This window comes from Salvelinus sp. IW2-2015, linkage group LG3 (genome assembly GCF_002910315.2).
Source record: "Salvelinus sp. IW2-2015 linkage group LG3, ASM291031v2, whole genome shotgun sequence".
Classification (NCBI taxonomy): domain Eukaryota; kingdom Metazoa; phylum Chordata; class Actinopteri; order Salmoniformes; family Salmonidae; genus Salvelinus; species Salvelinus sp. IW2-2015.
In genome coordinates, this window is record NC_036840.1 from 29,097,789 (window position 1) to 29,113,740 (window position 15,952).

The 15,952-nt window shown below is 44.9% G+C and overlaps 1 protein-coding gene across 2 annotated transcripts in view; it reads right to left on the minus strand.

Annotated features, from left to right (window-relative positions):
• The window catches only part of LOC111980755 (synaptopodin-2-like), a 41,109-nt gene that overhangs the window by 5,361 nt on the left and 19,796 nt on the right, over positions 1-15,952 (minus strand). Inside the window, exons 2-4 of one of the 2 annotated variants that reach the window (XM_070435829.1) lie at positions 11,657-11,808; positions 9,507-10,306; positions 4,439-7,149 (exon numbers count right to left, since the gene is read on the minus strand). In XM_070435829.1, the coding sequence (XP_070291930.1) occupies positions 4,439-7,149; positions 9,507-10,306; positions 11,657-11,808 (3,663 nt within the window). Of the gene's footprint in view, positions 1-1,362; positions 7,150-9,506; positions 10,307-11,656; positions 11,809-15,952 lie in introns of those variants that run through there. The other variant, XM_024011707.3, reaches the window with a different exon arrangement.

Sequence of the window (15,952 nt, forward strand, 5' to 3'; positions counted from 1 at the left end):
GTGTCTGCTGGGCTGGCGTGACAGTGCTACTGTACACAGGGATTTTATATTTGTGCTTTTCACTCGACTCCTACGTCGCTGGTTTGTAAGAAAGCGCAATCTATTCAAATCTGACTACATCCAATGGAAAATACTGAGATGAGGACATGTGTTGACACACCGTTTCGGGGTCTTCTATCATTTAGTTCACCAGGAAACACAACATGTTGTGCATCAATCAATGTTTTTACATTCATTCTGCAACTGTCCCATTCCTTAGCCATAAATCTGCCATGGTTTAGTCTTTATTGCGACTTAAAGCCTCTCCAAAAACACATAGATGTCTTTACAGTGATTAAAATGTACAACCAAGAAGAACACCTAAATAAGTATTCCCTTAGAATGCATAAACAATACATAAATCTACAGTATGTGAGATTTAAGAAGCAGGTGTAGCCAAAAGGCCAGCACAGGACTCTTCTAGTCAGGTCATTTAAGTGAGGATGATCAAATTCCCTCCCGATATAGCCTGTGCCTGCGGTGGGCACCGAATTGATATTAAAACTCCCACTCAACAGACGACATCCCCTTGACAACCTCTCTAACATGGCTCCCAACACTACGTGATGATGCAAGACCGGACGGGTAAACATTACACTGTAGGTCAGAGCTGGCTCATTCTCCAGTCTTATCCAATGAGGTTATCCAAGCTGGAAATACCCTTCTGTCACCATGCGTTCAAGGATGGCAGTGTGCTTTTTGAGCACTTTCCTCAATTCTAGAGAAGTCTAGAGTTCGAGTGAGGGACTCATCATATTTCTAAGCAGAGGCAGCTGGCTTGTAACAAGGCTTTTATAGACTGTGAGCAGTGAACTATTATTGGACAGTGGTTGGCTCTCCACCATTTTGAATGTACGATACTTAACCACAGATGGTGCTAACAGTGGTAGCTAGCTACCTCCACTCCTATCAGCACAAAGGCATGCTGGGTATGCCAATAAACATGTCAGTTGTTTAGAAGGTGACATGGAGTACCTGCAAATTTGTTTCTCCTCTATTCTAGTTCACACTATGTTCTCAAACTCCCTTCAGGCTGTGATTTATTGAACGTATTATTTGTATTTCGCTATGGCTGAAAATAGTTAAGACGTCCTACTGTTTAAAAAAATCCAAACCAAAAATCCATGGGTGTTCCCYTTTGAGTTAGGGAGTAGCAAAATAATGAATGTGTGTGTTTGTAATTTTTCCACAGAAAATATGGTGCAGTGGTAAGGTGGGAAGAGAGTTGTGCCAAGTATAAAGGTGGTGTAGAGGAAAAGTAAAGAGTAGCAGAATGGGATGTGAAAATGCATGCAGAAGAGACCAACCGAGGAAACGCAAACGTAACGATAAAAGGCATTTTAATGGCACTGACATGAATCGTACAGAAAGTGCACTATGAAAAAGWAACACAAAAAAAAWAAAATGGAAAAGAATCGACAGAACAAGAGAAAGCAACTCCATAACAAATGTATACCATTCAAATGACAGGGTGGTTCATCCAAACTCCCCTTTTTTCTGTAACTGCTTATTTCAATATCCCTTTTTGTAATGTTTTTTTGGGGGGGGCATTACGTTAAACCAAAGCAGGTGTACAGAAACATAGAACAAAAAATATGCAAAGCTGAAATTAGAAGAGTGAGAAAAGACAGAATAGCTGGAGGTCTAGTGAGCGACTGCCATTCATGTTGGTGAAACAATACAAAAACCCACTAGTCCTCCCAAACCAACAGCTTTCACTCACGCACACACATCATCTGTGACATGGAAAAGTTTACATTTAGAGACCTATCATGACGCAATAACCGCTCAAATGAATCCAAAACAATTCAAGCAGGGTCTTTTGGAAGACACTGAATGAAATTGTACGCGATCTACATCTTACATTTGTGCAAGTACCTTCCACTTCCCACCTTCAAGAGACGGGACCCTAACAAAAAAGTATTAGACTTGTATGTATACTTCAATTTATAAAATACAAAACATTCCCTTGTTGCAATGCAATTTATGAATGTTTGGTAAATGAAGTAGCCATGTTTCCTATTCACTATTGCATATGAACATTATATCCACCAAATCTAAGTAATGTCACTGTACTTACAAAACACATGTCAAATGAAGCCAGACGGCTCTCAAACCTGACCCTAAATATGTTTCCACTGACCACTCCTSGTCTCCCTAACCATGACGAGAGCTTGGGGACGATAAGGTTCTATCAAATTTTGTTATTGACATAGTCTTGTTCTGCTCAATGTTCTCTACCTATAAAGTACTCTAAATACCCCAATTCATGTTGTTACACTTAAAAGAATAAGATAAAAATTGCTGACACCATTCAAACCAATGAGGGTTTGAAACTGTACAGCCAATTATCTCAGAATCGTCTTTTTGTAGATAGAGGCTTACAGTCCCAAGCTCTCGACGTCTTAAACCTCTTAGTCGCTGCTAATATTTTTCTTCTCAGATCATTCAAGGTCAATTTTGACAAATTATTGCACATCTTAACAGCTAACAAATACACTGTTGATATTGCAGAAGATCTTATCAAACGTATCACTGGCTCACACACCGCCTTAGTACTCCAATCTTTTCTTAAATTCCCTTTCAAGCTTCTCTCATTTCAAATTTTAACTTTCTCAGCAATATACATTCACCTGTTCCTCTGAATTCTTGCTGGCTATTARCCTCGCTCACATTCTGGCAATGCCTGTTTACAGGCTCCACTGATTCACGTCATAAGTCTATTGAATGCATTTTGTGGATTTTCTGAAACTACATTTGACCATTTTTGGGCTTAGATAATTAAGATATACCAATATCATATTTAATTTTCTATGTATTGTGCGTTGCAATATTGCAAAGAAATTAACATTGAAAAGCTTTGCTTGAAAAACCAAGATATTATATAGTTGTATACGAGTAAAGAGTGAATGCATAGCAGGTGGAAAAATACATCCAAACTTTATATATTAAAGGCCCAGTGCAGTCAAAAACGTGAATATCCTGTGTTTTATATATATATTTCCACAGTATGAGGTTGGAATAATACTGGGGAATTGTGAAAATTATGATAATGCCATTTTAGTGTAAGAGCCTGAAATTTTGGTGGGYTGGCATTTTGGCCTGCCTGCCGACATCACCAGGCAGTGTAAGTTAATATACCAATAACAAAGAGTTTCAAACCTCTCTGCCAATAACATCTAGTTTTCAGGGTATGTAACTCTCGTTCAATTAGGCCCCTCACTTAGACCACTCCCAGACAGTCCTAGCAAAATTCTTGCTTGAGAAATTGCTCTTTGCTAAGACGCAATTTGTTTTGTTTTTGACCATTTTAATAAAAACTAAAACAGTAAGGTACTTAATTCTTAAACAGAAATGATTTGATATTGAGACCAAAACCGCTGCATCGGGCCTTTTTAAATTCTAGCATTTATTTWAAAAAATATGTTGGCTATAAAATGTTGAAAAGGCATCTTAAAAGCTTTCTATGAATATATTGCATTTATATGAATGTACTGTGCATGTATATGTTGTAACTAGATCTAATGTTCTTTTAAGCAAAGATCACTTAATTATGCTATCAGAATCACTCTTTCCCCACAGCTGCTGGCTTCCACACCTGGGCTGAACTCTTTTTGGCCATGAACCTGGGCTTTGGAGCGGTGCTGCCCCCAGAGATGGACTCAGACTTTGCCGCTATGGGAAAGCTGGGCACCACATAGGTACTGGGAGGTAGTGGCTGGTATGGGGCTTGGGGTGCTGCTTGGTAGGGGGGGCTATGGGCTGGCTGATAAGGACCTTGGGGGGTCTGTTGGTAAGAAGGGTTTTGAGCTTGCTGCTGGGGTTGATAAGGGTCTGGAGGGGCTTGATTGTAAGGGGGATTATATGGATGTTGGTAAGGGCCAGCAGGAACCTGCTGGTAGGTATTGTTAGATGGCTGGTAAGCATTAGGTGAGGCTGGGTGGTATGGACTATCATGCATGGGTGGTTGAGGGGGAATCCCGTAGAGCTGCTGAGGCTGCTGTGGATAGGGAGCATTCATTTGTCCAGCCGGCTGGACAGGGGCAGCTTGCTCATATCTTATTGGTTGGTTTTGGTTTGGAGGGACTGGGGCAGGCTTTGGTGCGGCGGCCTTGGCAGCCTCGGCAGCCTCCACTGCTGGGCCATAAGTAAAGAGGGAGGCATTGAGCTGATAAGGCTGATGTTTCATGACATCTATAACGGCAAGGGGTTTGCAGGCAGGTTTGCCTTTCCCTTTCTTTGCTTTGACCGCAGGGCTAGATGGAGGGGGTTGCTTAATGGCCCCTGGTGGGTAGGAAGGGGACTGTATGGGGTTGTAATTCGATGTAGGGGGAGCTCTGCAATTGGGTGAATATTTCCACGGATGAGGTACGGAGGGAGATGGCGACGTGGGCCTTGCCTTGTTTGCCTGCGCAGTGGCTGCCTGGGCTTGCTGAGCTGCCTGTGCAGTGGCTGCCAGCACAGTGTCCGAATCCACGACATACTTCTCCATACGAGACTGCCTCTTGGCGAACAAATCGGCTCCTTTCCCCCTAACAGCCGGCATCGACAAAGCCGAGCCCATTCCTCCTACTGGTGCCAAAACGCTGGCCATTGGATTGATGACGGGTGACGAGGACCTTTCGCCAAGTGTGTAAGAGTTAATTCGCTGTGGAGGAGTAGAACAGGGAGCACTTTGTGGAGCATTCCAAGGTTTCGGAGAAGGTTGACACACTCTGTCCATCCGGGTCTGAGTATTCACTGGGGCTTGCTGTGGTTGTGGGGCCCAGGTACTTGTGTGTGTCTGAGGCTGTGCCTGAGCTGGGGCCCATGCATTCATAGGTGGCTGTAAGGGTGCCTGCTGTGGAGGTGGTTGTTGCCAGTTTTGCTGGGGTGGGGATTGGGTTGAAGGTGGTTGGACCCAAGGTGGCTGTGGCCGGGCCTGATTCTGATCTGGTGCCCAGGCATTCATGGGTGGCTGTTCTTGCTCTTGAGGTTGCTGGGCCCATGGAGGCTGGACCTGAGCCTGAGCAGGTGCTGGGGCCCATGCATTCATAGGGGGTTGGGGCTGAGCTGAATGTTGGAGTTGAGCTTGTTGTACCCAAGGTGGCTGTTGTGGCTGGGCCTGGCTCTGTGGTGGTGTCCATGCATTCATTGGAGGCTGAGGTGATGACACCCAAGGTGGCTGAGGCTGGGSCTGGGGCCAAGTCTGTTCTGGAGACTGAGGCTGAGGTTGTTGAGCCCAAGGTGCCTGGGGCTGTTGCTGTGCTTGTTCTTGAGGTTGAGCCCAAGGTGCCTGGGGCTGGGGCTGTTGCTGTTCTTGAGGTTGAACCCATTGGAGTTGTGACTGGGTAGGCGCTATAGCCCAAGAATTCATGGGTGGCTGAGGCTGAGGAGGAGGTGGTTGGGGAGTCACCCAAGGGAGCTGTGGTGGGGACTGACTTGGAGCGGGAGCCTGGTGCTTCATTTCAGCAGGTGGCCAAGTACTCACAAGTGGCTGCTGTGATGCCTGTGTTAGTGACGGATCCCAAGAACTCACTCGAGGCTCGGGTTGCGAATGAGGCTGAGTTGGTGAAGGACCATTTCCTCCCCAGGCTGGCGCCTMCTGGGGCTGCTGCTGCTGTGCCTGGGACCCTGGGGGACTCCATGTGTGTTTGTCTGGAGAGGGGGGCTTGGCAGGAACAGGAGCTTCCTGGGGGGCAAGAGGGGGGGAGGGCTCTGGGGCCAGTTCTGGAGCGGACTCGGTCTCGGGGGCTGCAGCAGGTGCAGGGACGCTATTTTCAGCATGCATTGACAACTCCTGATTGGCCAGCTCAGGCTGAGGGGACCAGGGTGGAGAGTTGGGGTTAATGATGGGCTTGGGAGCGACTGGTGGAGGCGTCTTATGCTTGACCCTTGGTGACTGGAGGAAGTTGCAAGCCTCAGCTCCCAAGCTAAGGTAGTCCTCTTCCGTGCATGACTCGAAATCCAACTTCTTTTCACTCCTGTTGAGGAGATTCAGAAGTTCGGGGTTGGGTGACACTTTGGGTGCTTGTTTGAAATTGAACATTGGCTTGCCCTTGAACCTGTTCCTTGTGTCCTGCAAGATCCCAGACTTGATTGCCGGCGTCGAAATGCGCTCGTCGCGTGAGGCAATCTGCTCCCCCTGACCCATCATCTCTTGGTTGTTCCCACTCACTGGGGGAGAAAACAGGGCAGGCATCCGGTTTTGTAATGAGAAGGGCTGGGCAGTTTGATTGCTCATGGAACTCTGCATTTCATTGGTTTGATGGTTGGCCATGCCATTCATGTTAGACGAGTACTGCTGAATGTGCTGCTGCTGTTGGTACTCTTGCTGCTGGTGGTGCTGCTGTTGATGATATTGTTGTTGCTGCTGGTACTGCTGCTGCTCATACTGTTGTTGCTGCTGGTATTGCTGCTGCTCGTACTGTTGTTGCTGCTGGTATTGCTGCTGCTGCTGCTCATAGTACTGCTGCTCTTGGTACTTCTGATACTGTTGCTGCTGCTTCTGGTGCACGCTGAAGTCCATGTAGGCCTGCCTCTCTGTGGTGGCCTGCATGTACGAGCGCTCCTCCATTTGCTGGTAGGCCGCATGCTTCTCCACCTCCTGTACCCCCTCCACGGGAATCCCCTGGCGCCTCATCTCCTCATGTTCSCCGACGATCTCATCCATGCGCTGGCGGCGCTGGGCGAACATTGTGGCCCCCTTTCCCGTGGTGTTGGGCAGTTGCTCCATCTCCTCTCCGGAGTTGAGCTTGCGCTCGATCTCGAGTAGTCCTGTGTCCCAGTCGAAGGTTAGCACTCTGCCACCACCCTGMGCATTAGTGATAAAGTCCTCCTCAAGCTCTGATCCGCTGGTGGTGGCTACGAGGGTGAATTTGATCGCTCTGGCGTCTTTTTCGCCGTAGTCTTCCTCGTCGCTGTCGTCGACCTCGTACTCTGGTTCACTCTCACCGGTGCCGTAGCTGACGAGTGTGTACTTCTTGGCCCTCTGTCGATGCCTCTTGAACATCAACACCCCCTTGTTGTTGGGGTTGGGAGCGTCAGCGTTCAGAAGGATAGCAATGCGCTTACATTTAGACTTGGCCTCCTTCACCTGCTTGTCTGACAGGCTCTCACTGCGCCTGAGCCCTGTGAGGGGGAGAGGGGAGGGAGGGAGAGGGGAGGGAGAGAGAAGAGGGATATTTCAAATGGTTGCCTCTTGTTGCCTAGTTCATTTAACTGCATATTATGGGTAATAATAGCTCGGGTAGAACTGAAACCACCACAAATCCTTCCATTTGGATGCACATGCATCGTAAAAATKACATTCATTCTGTAAAATATCACAAATGAATCTCTTCCTATTTGAGCTCCAAAAGTATTGGGACAGTGCCAACTTTGTTGTTTTGGCTCTGTACTCCAGTAACTTGGATTTGAAATGATACAATGACTGAGGTTGAAGTGCAGACTGTCAGCTTTCATTTGAGMGCATTTTCATCAATATCGGGTGAACAGCACTTTTTGTAGATWGTCTACTTAACATTTTACTACTTTAATACACATAAGTGAATTTGTCCCAATACTTTTGGTCCCCTAAAATGGGGGGACTATGTACAAAAAGTGCTGTAATTTCTAAACGGTTCAACCGATATGGAGGAAAATACCATTTTAATTAAAGAGTCATTGTATAATTTCAAATACAAAGTGCTGGAGTACAGAGCCAAGACAACAACAAAAATGTTCACTGTCCCAATACTTTTTGAGCTCACTGTATTTTAATCTGCAATTTGATTTACTTTGATTCATTACTTTTCCGTTGATTGATTTCTGTTTGCCACACCAAGTTGCACTGGTSTCAGATACCAGTACTCTGCACTGCAACCACATTTTCTAAAGTTTATGATAATCTTGAATACATCTTAACACTGAACGTCCACCCTAATGGCATTATGAAAGCATATCCAAATAAATGAAAGAAACCACTCACTAATCACTTTCACTGATATTTCACTTTATATAACCAATTGCTCTTTAAAATGGCAGACATGGCAAACATGCTGACATACTCAAATCAGACCATGCTATTAATTACTTAAAGTCAGCATTAGCTAAATATCAATGCAGACTATTTGATTCAGCTCATTTTATAATGAAATATTTCAATCCAAAACGAATTTGTAAAACTCCCTCAAATGACAAATGCAATCAATAACCTATAAATTGATATTTTCATAGACCTCATTCATTCAATACTTTCCTGGTCCTGATTTTATAGTTGGCTTTTGAAGCCCTTTACTTAGTGCCAAGACTTATCACACATTTGATCATTCAATCTACACAATCTCTATTCAATTAACACGCCAAGCAATTACCTAATTCTCTGACCCATGCCTAATATACTCRGTGTTTGTTCCCCAATAATACATGATATTAACACAGCTGTGACAGCCTGTTCAACGGGTGGCCCGATAGTTGGAGCAAATGGCAGATCATAGAAAATATTAATGTTAGCCTGTGGGACAAAAGTGCATTCACCAGCACCCAAGCACCTTTACCCCTTTTCCGTAAGTCTACTCTCGGATCTGTCACCTAAACCCGAGGCGACGACAGGCATGTCCACACACTCTTTAACGACCCCAACCGTACACACACATACAAACACAAAGCGGTGATTTATAAAAGAACCCATCCTTAAATTTTTATTTCCCACAGTAGACTAACCTCAAGGTGGAGGAAGACGGGGAGTAGTGAGCGAAGCTCTCTTTACGGCACAGGCTAAGACAAGCCGTTTTAAAGGATCGGGTAACGGGCCAGTGCAGCATATGCTGGTGTCGATCAAAGAGCATTTCTACAGGCATCATCAACGCACTGGTGTTTTATTTATGTCCCCCTGCACGGCTCAATGTAATGCCCTATCTATCTCTGGAAGACACATCCTGATCAGGCCCCTATTCAAAGCTAGAGGAAAACATTTGATAGGGCATTTTATAAATGTTTATATATTTTTGAATGAGAATTATTTATTCTTATCCRCCCGCTCTCTCTTTATTTCTTTCTCCTCTATATCTATCTATCTTCTATATAGCTCTATCTCCCATCTTTCTTTCTCTATCTATCTCTAATCTATCTTTCTCCTAATACAGTAAATTGCCACAATCCTGCCTTCTGTGATCTTGGATACTACAAACTGGACACTACTAGTATAATTCAGGCTTGAACTGGACCTCTCTGCTTCAATCCAAACAAAACCCCTCCCAAGTAAGAGATATTGTCTACTATTTTGGGGGACACATTTTAGCGTGCAACAAAGCACCGGGCTAAGGAATGCACACATGCCACCCAGAGTTGCGTTAGCACTGCTGTGAACTTCATTTGTTATGTCAGTCTGCTATTAGGTCTGATCTGAYTCAGTGCACCCTATAAGACAACACTAATTTGACACTCATACACAAAGGATGACTAGTGGCAGTGAGACAAGTGTAAGGGAAAAGGTATGGGATACTCACTGGCGTGCTTGGCCCGGTGCTTGTTGGGTTTCTCAAGGTCCTTCTCTGAATCTGAGTCTCGCTCCTCTGCTGGTTCRGCCCCCTCTGCGGGAATTCCAAAGGAGACGGTGAAAGAGGCGGGAGCTCCCTGGCTTTGCCCTCCTCCTTCCTCCCCAGGGGCTCCACCAACACTTCCACTGGCCCCATAGATGACCACCCCCTCTACCAGGCGAGGAGAGCCCCTCCCGGCTGCTGGGTGCTGCAGGGTGACCTCCACCTGGCCCAGCAGAGAGGGGGAGCTCAGCACCACTCCATGCTGACTCAGGGGCTCCCTAGCTGGGCCAGGGACGTAGAGCGAGTGGGTGGTGGTGTGAAGGAGGGCCTCGTTCTTGAGGGCCTCTCTCGCATGAATCTCCCCCTCTATTCCAAGAGCACTCCCCAGGGAGGTGCAGACAGGATCCTCCAGGGTGTGTTCGGCGAGGGACAACTGTAGCTCCACCATTMCCCCAGTGGAGAAACTCCCCCTCTGGGGTCCCTCTTGACCTTTGTCCCCTCCTCCTCTGGGGAACTGGCACTCCTCAGGCGCAGGTACGCAGAGCTGGGTGCGGACCAGATGAATCCCTCCGGGGGCCTCCGTGTCACTCTCCGTCTCTCCATAGTAGGCCTTGTCCTGGGAATCGGCGATGTAGAGCTCCCTGGGTGGTTGGGACCTGCCAGGGGACAGGATGTGGAGGGTGGTGCTTTCCAAAGCCTCACCAGAGGACTCCCTTGTGCCAAAGTAGGTCTCTGAATGAAAATCCTCAGTGGATAGGGTGCGCCATCTGTATGAAATAGTTCAATGAAAATTGTAAAAAACCTAGCCAAGTGTTGAAACTGAGCATACTGTGTTAATATGTCTTATCTGGGGACTGGCATAGAACGTCTAATTACAAAACTATAYTGTTTTTGATCTCATAATTTGATTGCCTGGATTTCCAATATGCAATATCGTTGAATATTGTGCTGCGCACCCGTGCACTTGCCCTTTGTGTTAACTAAATCTATCTCATCAACCACTGGCCCTCAAGTGGTCACCTTAATCAAGCAAACTCAATCTCCGTCCCTCATGTTATTTGACTGGAGTGAAGCACTGAAGTGGAAAGTAATCACATTTCAATTGGGCTCCACTTAATTTCCCCTTTCAGTGTCATAGAGGAAAACAGAATGTCATTCTGTGACTACAGTTATTACATTGGAGTCATTTGGAGCCTAGCAACCAAAGGGAAGGGGATGAGAGATGTGACCAATTTTTTTTAAATTGGCATATCTCGGCACCCAGAACCAAATCTTGAGTGTGAACTGGTCTGTGTTTAGTCTGTCACCAGTCTTAAAGTGGCATGGTTAAAGTCCTACAATTGGCTAAGTAGCTTTGCTACCATATTGCTTTTCACCCATCTAGTCTGTTGATGTCAGAGTGCTATGCATGATGGGGAAATAAGACGGCTAGCCACTTTAGAGTAACACAATCCACTTTCAAAGGGACTGTGTGCCTGCCGGGTGATCTAAATTATGCCTTAAATATGGGCATTGGCACCAATATCCCATGGCACACCAGATGCCCACGGTGTGTGATGCCCGCTGAGTAACTGTTTAACAGCTGCTTGTTGAGCGGGCAGCTGGTTRGTCAGCAGCCAAGCCAATCAAAGGTCAACGCACTTGCCAATAAAGCCACTCTGTCTGTCCGCCCACCATATTCCAGGCCACTCAACCAAGTACAAGGGCAGATCATTTACAGCATGCTGTCTAAAGGCAAATACACTGGTGATTTGTTYTGTTGAATCATGCCTTGTAGTACAAGGCCCAGTTAATTGGACCAAGCAGTAGGTTTTGAGAGCATTGAGTTGGGGATGGTTAAACCTTGATAAACCAGTAGCACCCAGGGTTGGGGTCGATTTGAATTCAAGTCAATTCAAGAAGTAAACTGAAATTCCAATTCAGTAATTGAAAAAAAAGAGCATATCTTTCCAATTCAAATCACTTTCTGAATTCACTTTCTTCAATTCAAATTGACCCCAACCCTGGTAGCACCCCGACGTTGAAATGATGTGCAGATATTGACTTCTCCCATAAAAAATTGATTGAGAAACAATGTTGTAGTTAATAGTAAAAGAAAATCCAGCTTTCGACGTTACCTTTTGACCAGTAGTTGCAGGCAGTCGACGGAGGCGTCAATGAGAGCATTTGCTTTTGGGAGGGAAAGCTCGCCGCAGGGTTCTCCATTCAGCGACACCACCTCGTCCCCCTCGCAGATCCCGGCCAGGGACGCATGACCGCCCTCTTCCACCTATGGGATGACAAACAGTGGTGAGTCTCAATGACATGCCTCACAATATTATTATTTTTTTTCCTTCACCTGGTACTACAACAATTACTCAGGTTACTGTATTTACTGTAACAAAGTTGGTTATGGTGAACCACTGTTGCGTGATGAGTAACATTTCCTGAGATCTGAAGACTTGATAGTCTAGCTCTAGGCATTAATTTGGTGAGCTATCTCAGCAGGCTAATGCAGCCATTTGCCAWGCAAGATACCCAGGTTCAAACTCTACATGACTGTAGGTCGCATTTTCAATTGGACATCTACTTGGATAAAAGACAGAATACCTTCCCCATGGTTCWCTTGGACTATGAGGACAGCCATTCAAAAGGTTTGAGTATATGTTTAATCAAGTGGGTATCGGGTCCCTGGTCATTGGCAAGACTTAAGATGATGTTAGTGATGCGTTAAGCCTAGGCATTAGCTCTGGGAGCCAACTTGAGTCTTTGGGTCTCAGACAAGGTTACTCTTCAGCAAAGCTCAGCCAAAGTCTTCTGTTCCACTTGCAGTGAGGACTCCAAAGTTAAATAAGGTCTTTATTGATACAAGTCCAAATGCTACAAATGTGTACCYGTACAGTACCTCCATTTAGATATCATTGACTTAGATGATGGCACAACAATACCTTACAATACTAATCCACACCATACATTTTCGGAGCAAATGCTGACAAAAAGGTCAACATAGGAAATCACCACTGTATTCACATGTTAACCCAATGCTCCCATTGGCTACTATATCCAAATGCCAGTGTAACCAGCCAGTGTGAACAATCCTGACCGGTCATTTCTCCACATCTCTCCAAATGTGACATCAGAGCGCCAGTGAACATACCACAACAGGTGCTCGTCGTGTGACCCAACAATGCAAATTGCTGCTTCGGTCAGAGCCGTAACCCAGACGTTCAGAATAGCCAAACAGCAGGGGGTGTTTAAGTGCAGGAGTTACCACTGACCTTCTCTGGCACTTWGMGTGACAGTGGTACTGTATCTACAGCTCCAAACCACGTCAACTCCATAACTCAATCATCAGTTGAGGTACAATAGCTGAACTAATAGGGAAATATATGGACTCAGCTGACATTGATACTTATTTAATTTAATATAACTGTGTCACTTGTGTACTGTTGGCACAGTGATATTATGTTACTGTACTTATTGAAATGACATTTACCGATCTCTCGAATGTTAAGAGCAAGATTGCAAAGTATGAGAAATAAAATGTGGTGGATACGTTTAGAACATGCTCAATGCACTGTAGATGAATATAACATACTACTGCAATAACCCTTCACTTTATAAAGCTGTAGTAAATCAACTATAAATAGATTGCATCTAGTAAAGGAACGATACAATTACTACTGTAATGAAACTATATAGAGTGAAAGACATGTAAATACTCTATATATGTGGTTATTAGTGAAATTAGTATGATTTGGAAAAAGTTAAAGGTGCAATGTGTGATTGCTACATACATTTTTTTTWATTAATGATATACGTATACAAGAATAACCTTTTATATATGCCTCATAAGCTTAGTTTAACTGTCGTACACCATTAGAACCCAAAGTATTTATTATATTMTTTGTAAACAAGACTGGCGCAGCAGTCTAAGGCAGTGCTAGATGTGTCACTACAGATCCTGGTTCGATTCCAGGCTGTGTCGCAGCCGGCCGCGACTGAGATCCATGAGGTGGAGCACAATTGGCCCAGCGTCGTCCGGGTTAGGGAAGGGTTTGGCTGGCTGGCTGGGATGTCCTTGTCCCATCGCGCTCTAGCGACTCCTGTGGCTGGCCGGGTGCAGTGCACGCTGACACCGTAGCTAGGTGTACAGTGTTTCCTCCGACACATTGGTGCGACTGGCTTCCGGGTTAAGCGGGCGTTATGGCAAGAAGCAGTGTGGCTTGGCGGGGTCATGTTTCGGGGGACGCACGGCTCTTGACCTTCGCRTCTCCCGAGTCCGTACGGGAGTTGCAGCGATGGGACAAGACTAACTACCAATTGGATATCACAAAATTGGGGAGAAAAAGGGGGTACATTTTTTTGAATAATAAATAAATARAWWTYTTTTTWTTTTTTATGTAATTATTAACAAACACTGTATAGCTTTAACCCTTTACACTCGTACCCGTATACAGGTTGAACATTTGGGCACTAATAAACGGCTAAATTGGAACGCAGTGGCTACACAGTAACATGCTATAAATTACGTCAGAGCTCTGMCTCTATGCTTCAAATCGCTGTATGGGTTTTGACTGACAGACGTTCTGAATTTGAGCACGGCACACGACAAGAAGTTGCCCCCATCCCTCCCAGTAATTGATGCCCACCTGACCCAGATTACGATTTATAATAGGCTATTTATAATGGACCGTAAACAACAGTAATTGTGTGATGGCGGGGATGCAGGGTTGTGTTCCAAACAAAAGTACAAGTGTGCTTGCTCTAGTTCCTCAACGGCAGAGCTAGGAGAGCTCAAAAAATAACCTTCTTTGAGTTATAAAAGTGCATTGAAATTACCTAGGAACTGTGCACCCTATTGAGAGTCTGTGGCCACTTGGAGAAACCAGTTAGTCCTCTCATTTAAAACCTTGTCATTTTTTTGTCTTACGTTGCACCTACCCCACATTTTCCAGGAATATTGTTATCATGTTACTGAATGTATCCAGAGTATTTTCAGATGTTATCAACAAARGCAGCAAAAAGTACAGTAAATGTAAAATGCTAAATTAAATCAACAGTGTAGCCTAATGTTTGGATTCAGTCTTGTGTCAAGTGAACTGTTGTCCTCAACTTTGGTCTAATAATTTCCCCATAGTCTCCAAACTGTTCCCTTTCAGTTGCTACCGTGCCTATGCATATGCTTTTCATATATCTGTAAAAAAAAGCAGTTAAATGTATCCCTATAGGCCAATTCCCACGAGTGTAAAGAGATTAAGTGTTAACTAATAATTTTGCATCCATAGCTCTGTCTATACATTTGTGTGYTTACATTTCTCCCTCAGCAGTTTATCGAAACAGTGGCATGGTGTCAAATTTTGTTAATGATTGAACTGCAGATTGGCCCTTTTTAAACAGTATCCAGCACTGGCAGTTAATTGCTTATGGTCAGTGCAGCACCTACTGGAGTGGCCAGTGTCGTTTAAATGGAGGCCAAAAGGTGTGTATAGTTATTCATACAAATCCCTCTCCTCTGTACACTCCATTTGCTTCCAGTCGAAGCTRGCATCCACTACAAGACCACAGTGCTTGCATACGGACCAGCAAGGGGAACTGCCCCTCCCATCTTCAGGCTATGCTCAAACCCTCTATTCCAACCTGAGCACTCCGTTCTGCCACCTCTGGTCTCTTGGCACTCCCACCCCTACGGGAGGTCAGCTCCCACTCAGCCCAGTCAAAGCTCTTCTCTGTCCTGGCACCCCAGTAGTGGAACGAGCTTCCCCCTGATGCAAAGACAGCAGTCCCTGCCAATCTTCCAAAAAGATCCGAAACCCTACCTCTTAAAAGAATATCTTAAATAAGACATTGGTCTTATCCCCACCCAAACTAAAACGTAAACTGTGTACTTGTCTTTTCCCCCCAAAAAGTACTTATTACGACTGTGATATGTGGTTCTCACCTAGCTATCTTAATATGAATGCACTTACTGTAAGTTGCTCTGGTTAAGTGTCTGCTAAATGACTAAAATGTTCATGTAAACCGTGWATATAGCAGCAAACCATGCAAATGCAACCATCACTTTTGCTTTCACTTTGGTAGTAAAAATCTGCTTTGTTTCCTATTAAATTCTCCATTAACCCTGAAACCACTGTGTCAGTAATTGGTTATTGCACAAATTACAATTATTTWATTTTAATTTATTTTATTTAACCTTTATTTAACTAGGCAAGTCCAGTTAAGAAKAAATTCTTATTTACAATGAGGCCTAACCCGGCCAAATCCTAACCCGGACAAAGCTGGGCCAATTGTACYCCGCCCTATGGGASTCCCAATCTGTAGMGACGCCTCTAGCACTGAGATSCAGTGCCTTAGACRGCTGCACCACTCGGGAGCCCAAATTCATTATGTAAAAAAAAAAAGTGGTTTGAAGCAAAATAACTGATACATACTTG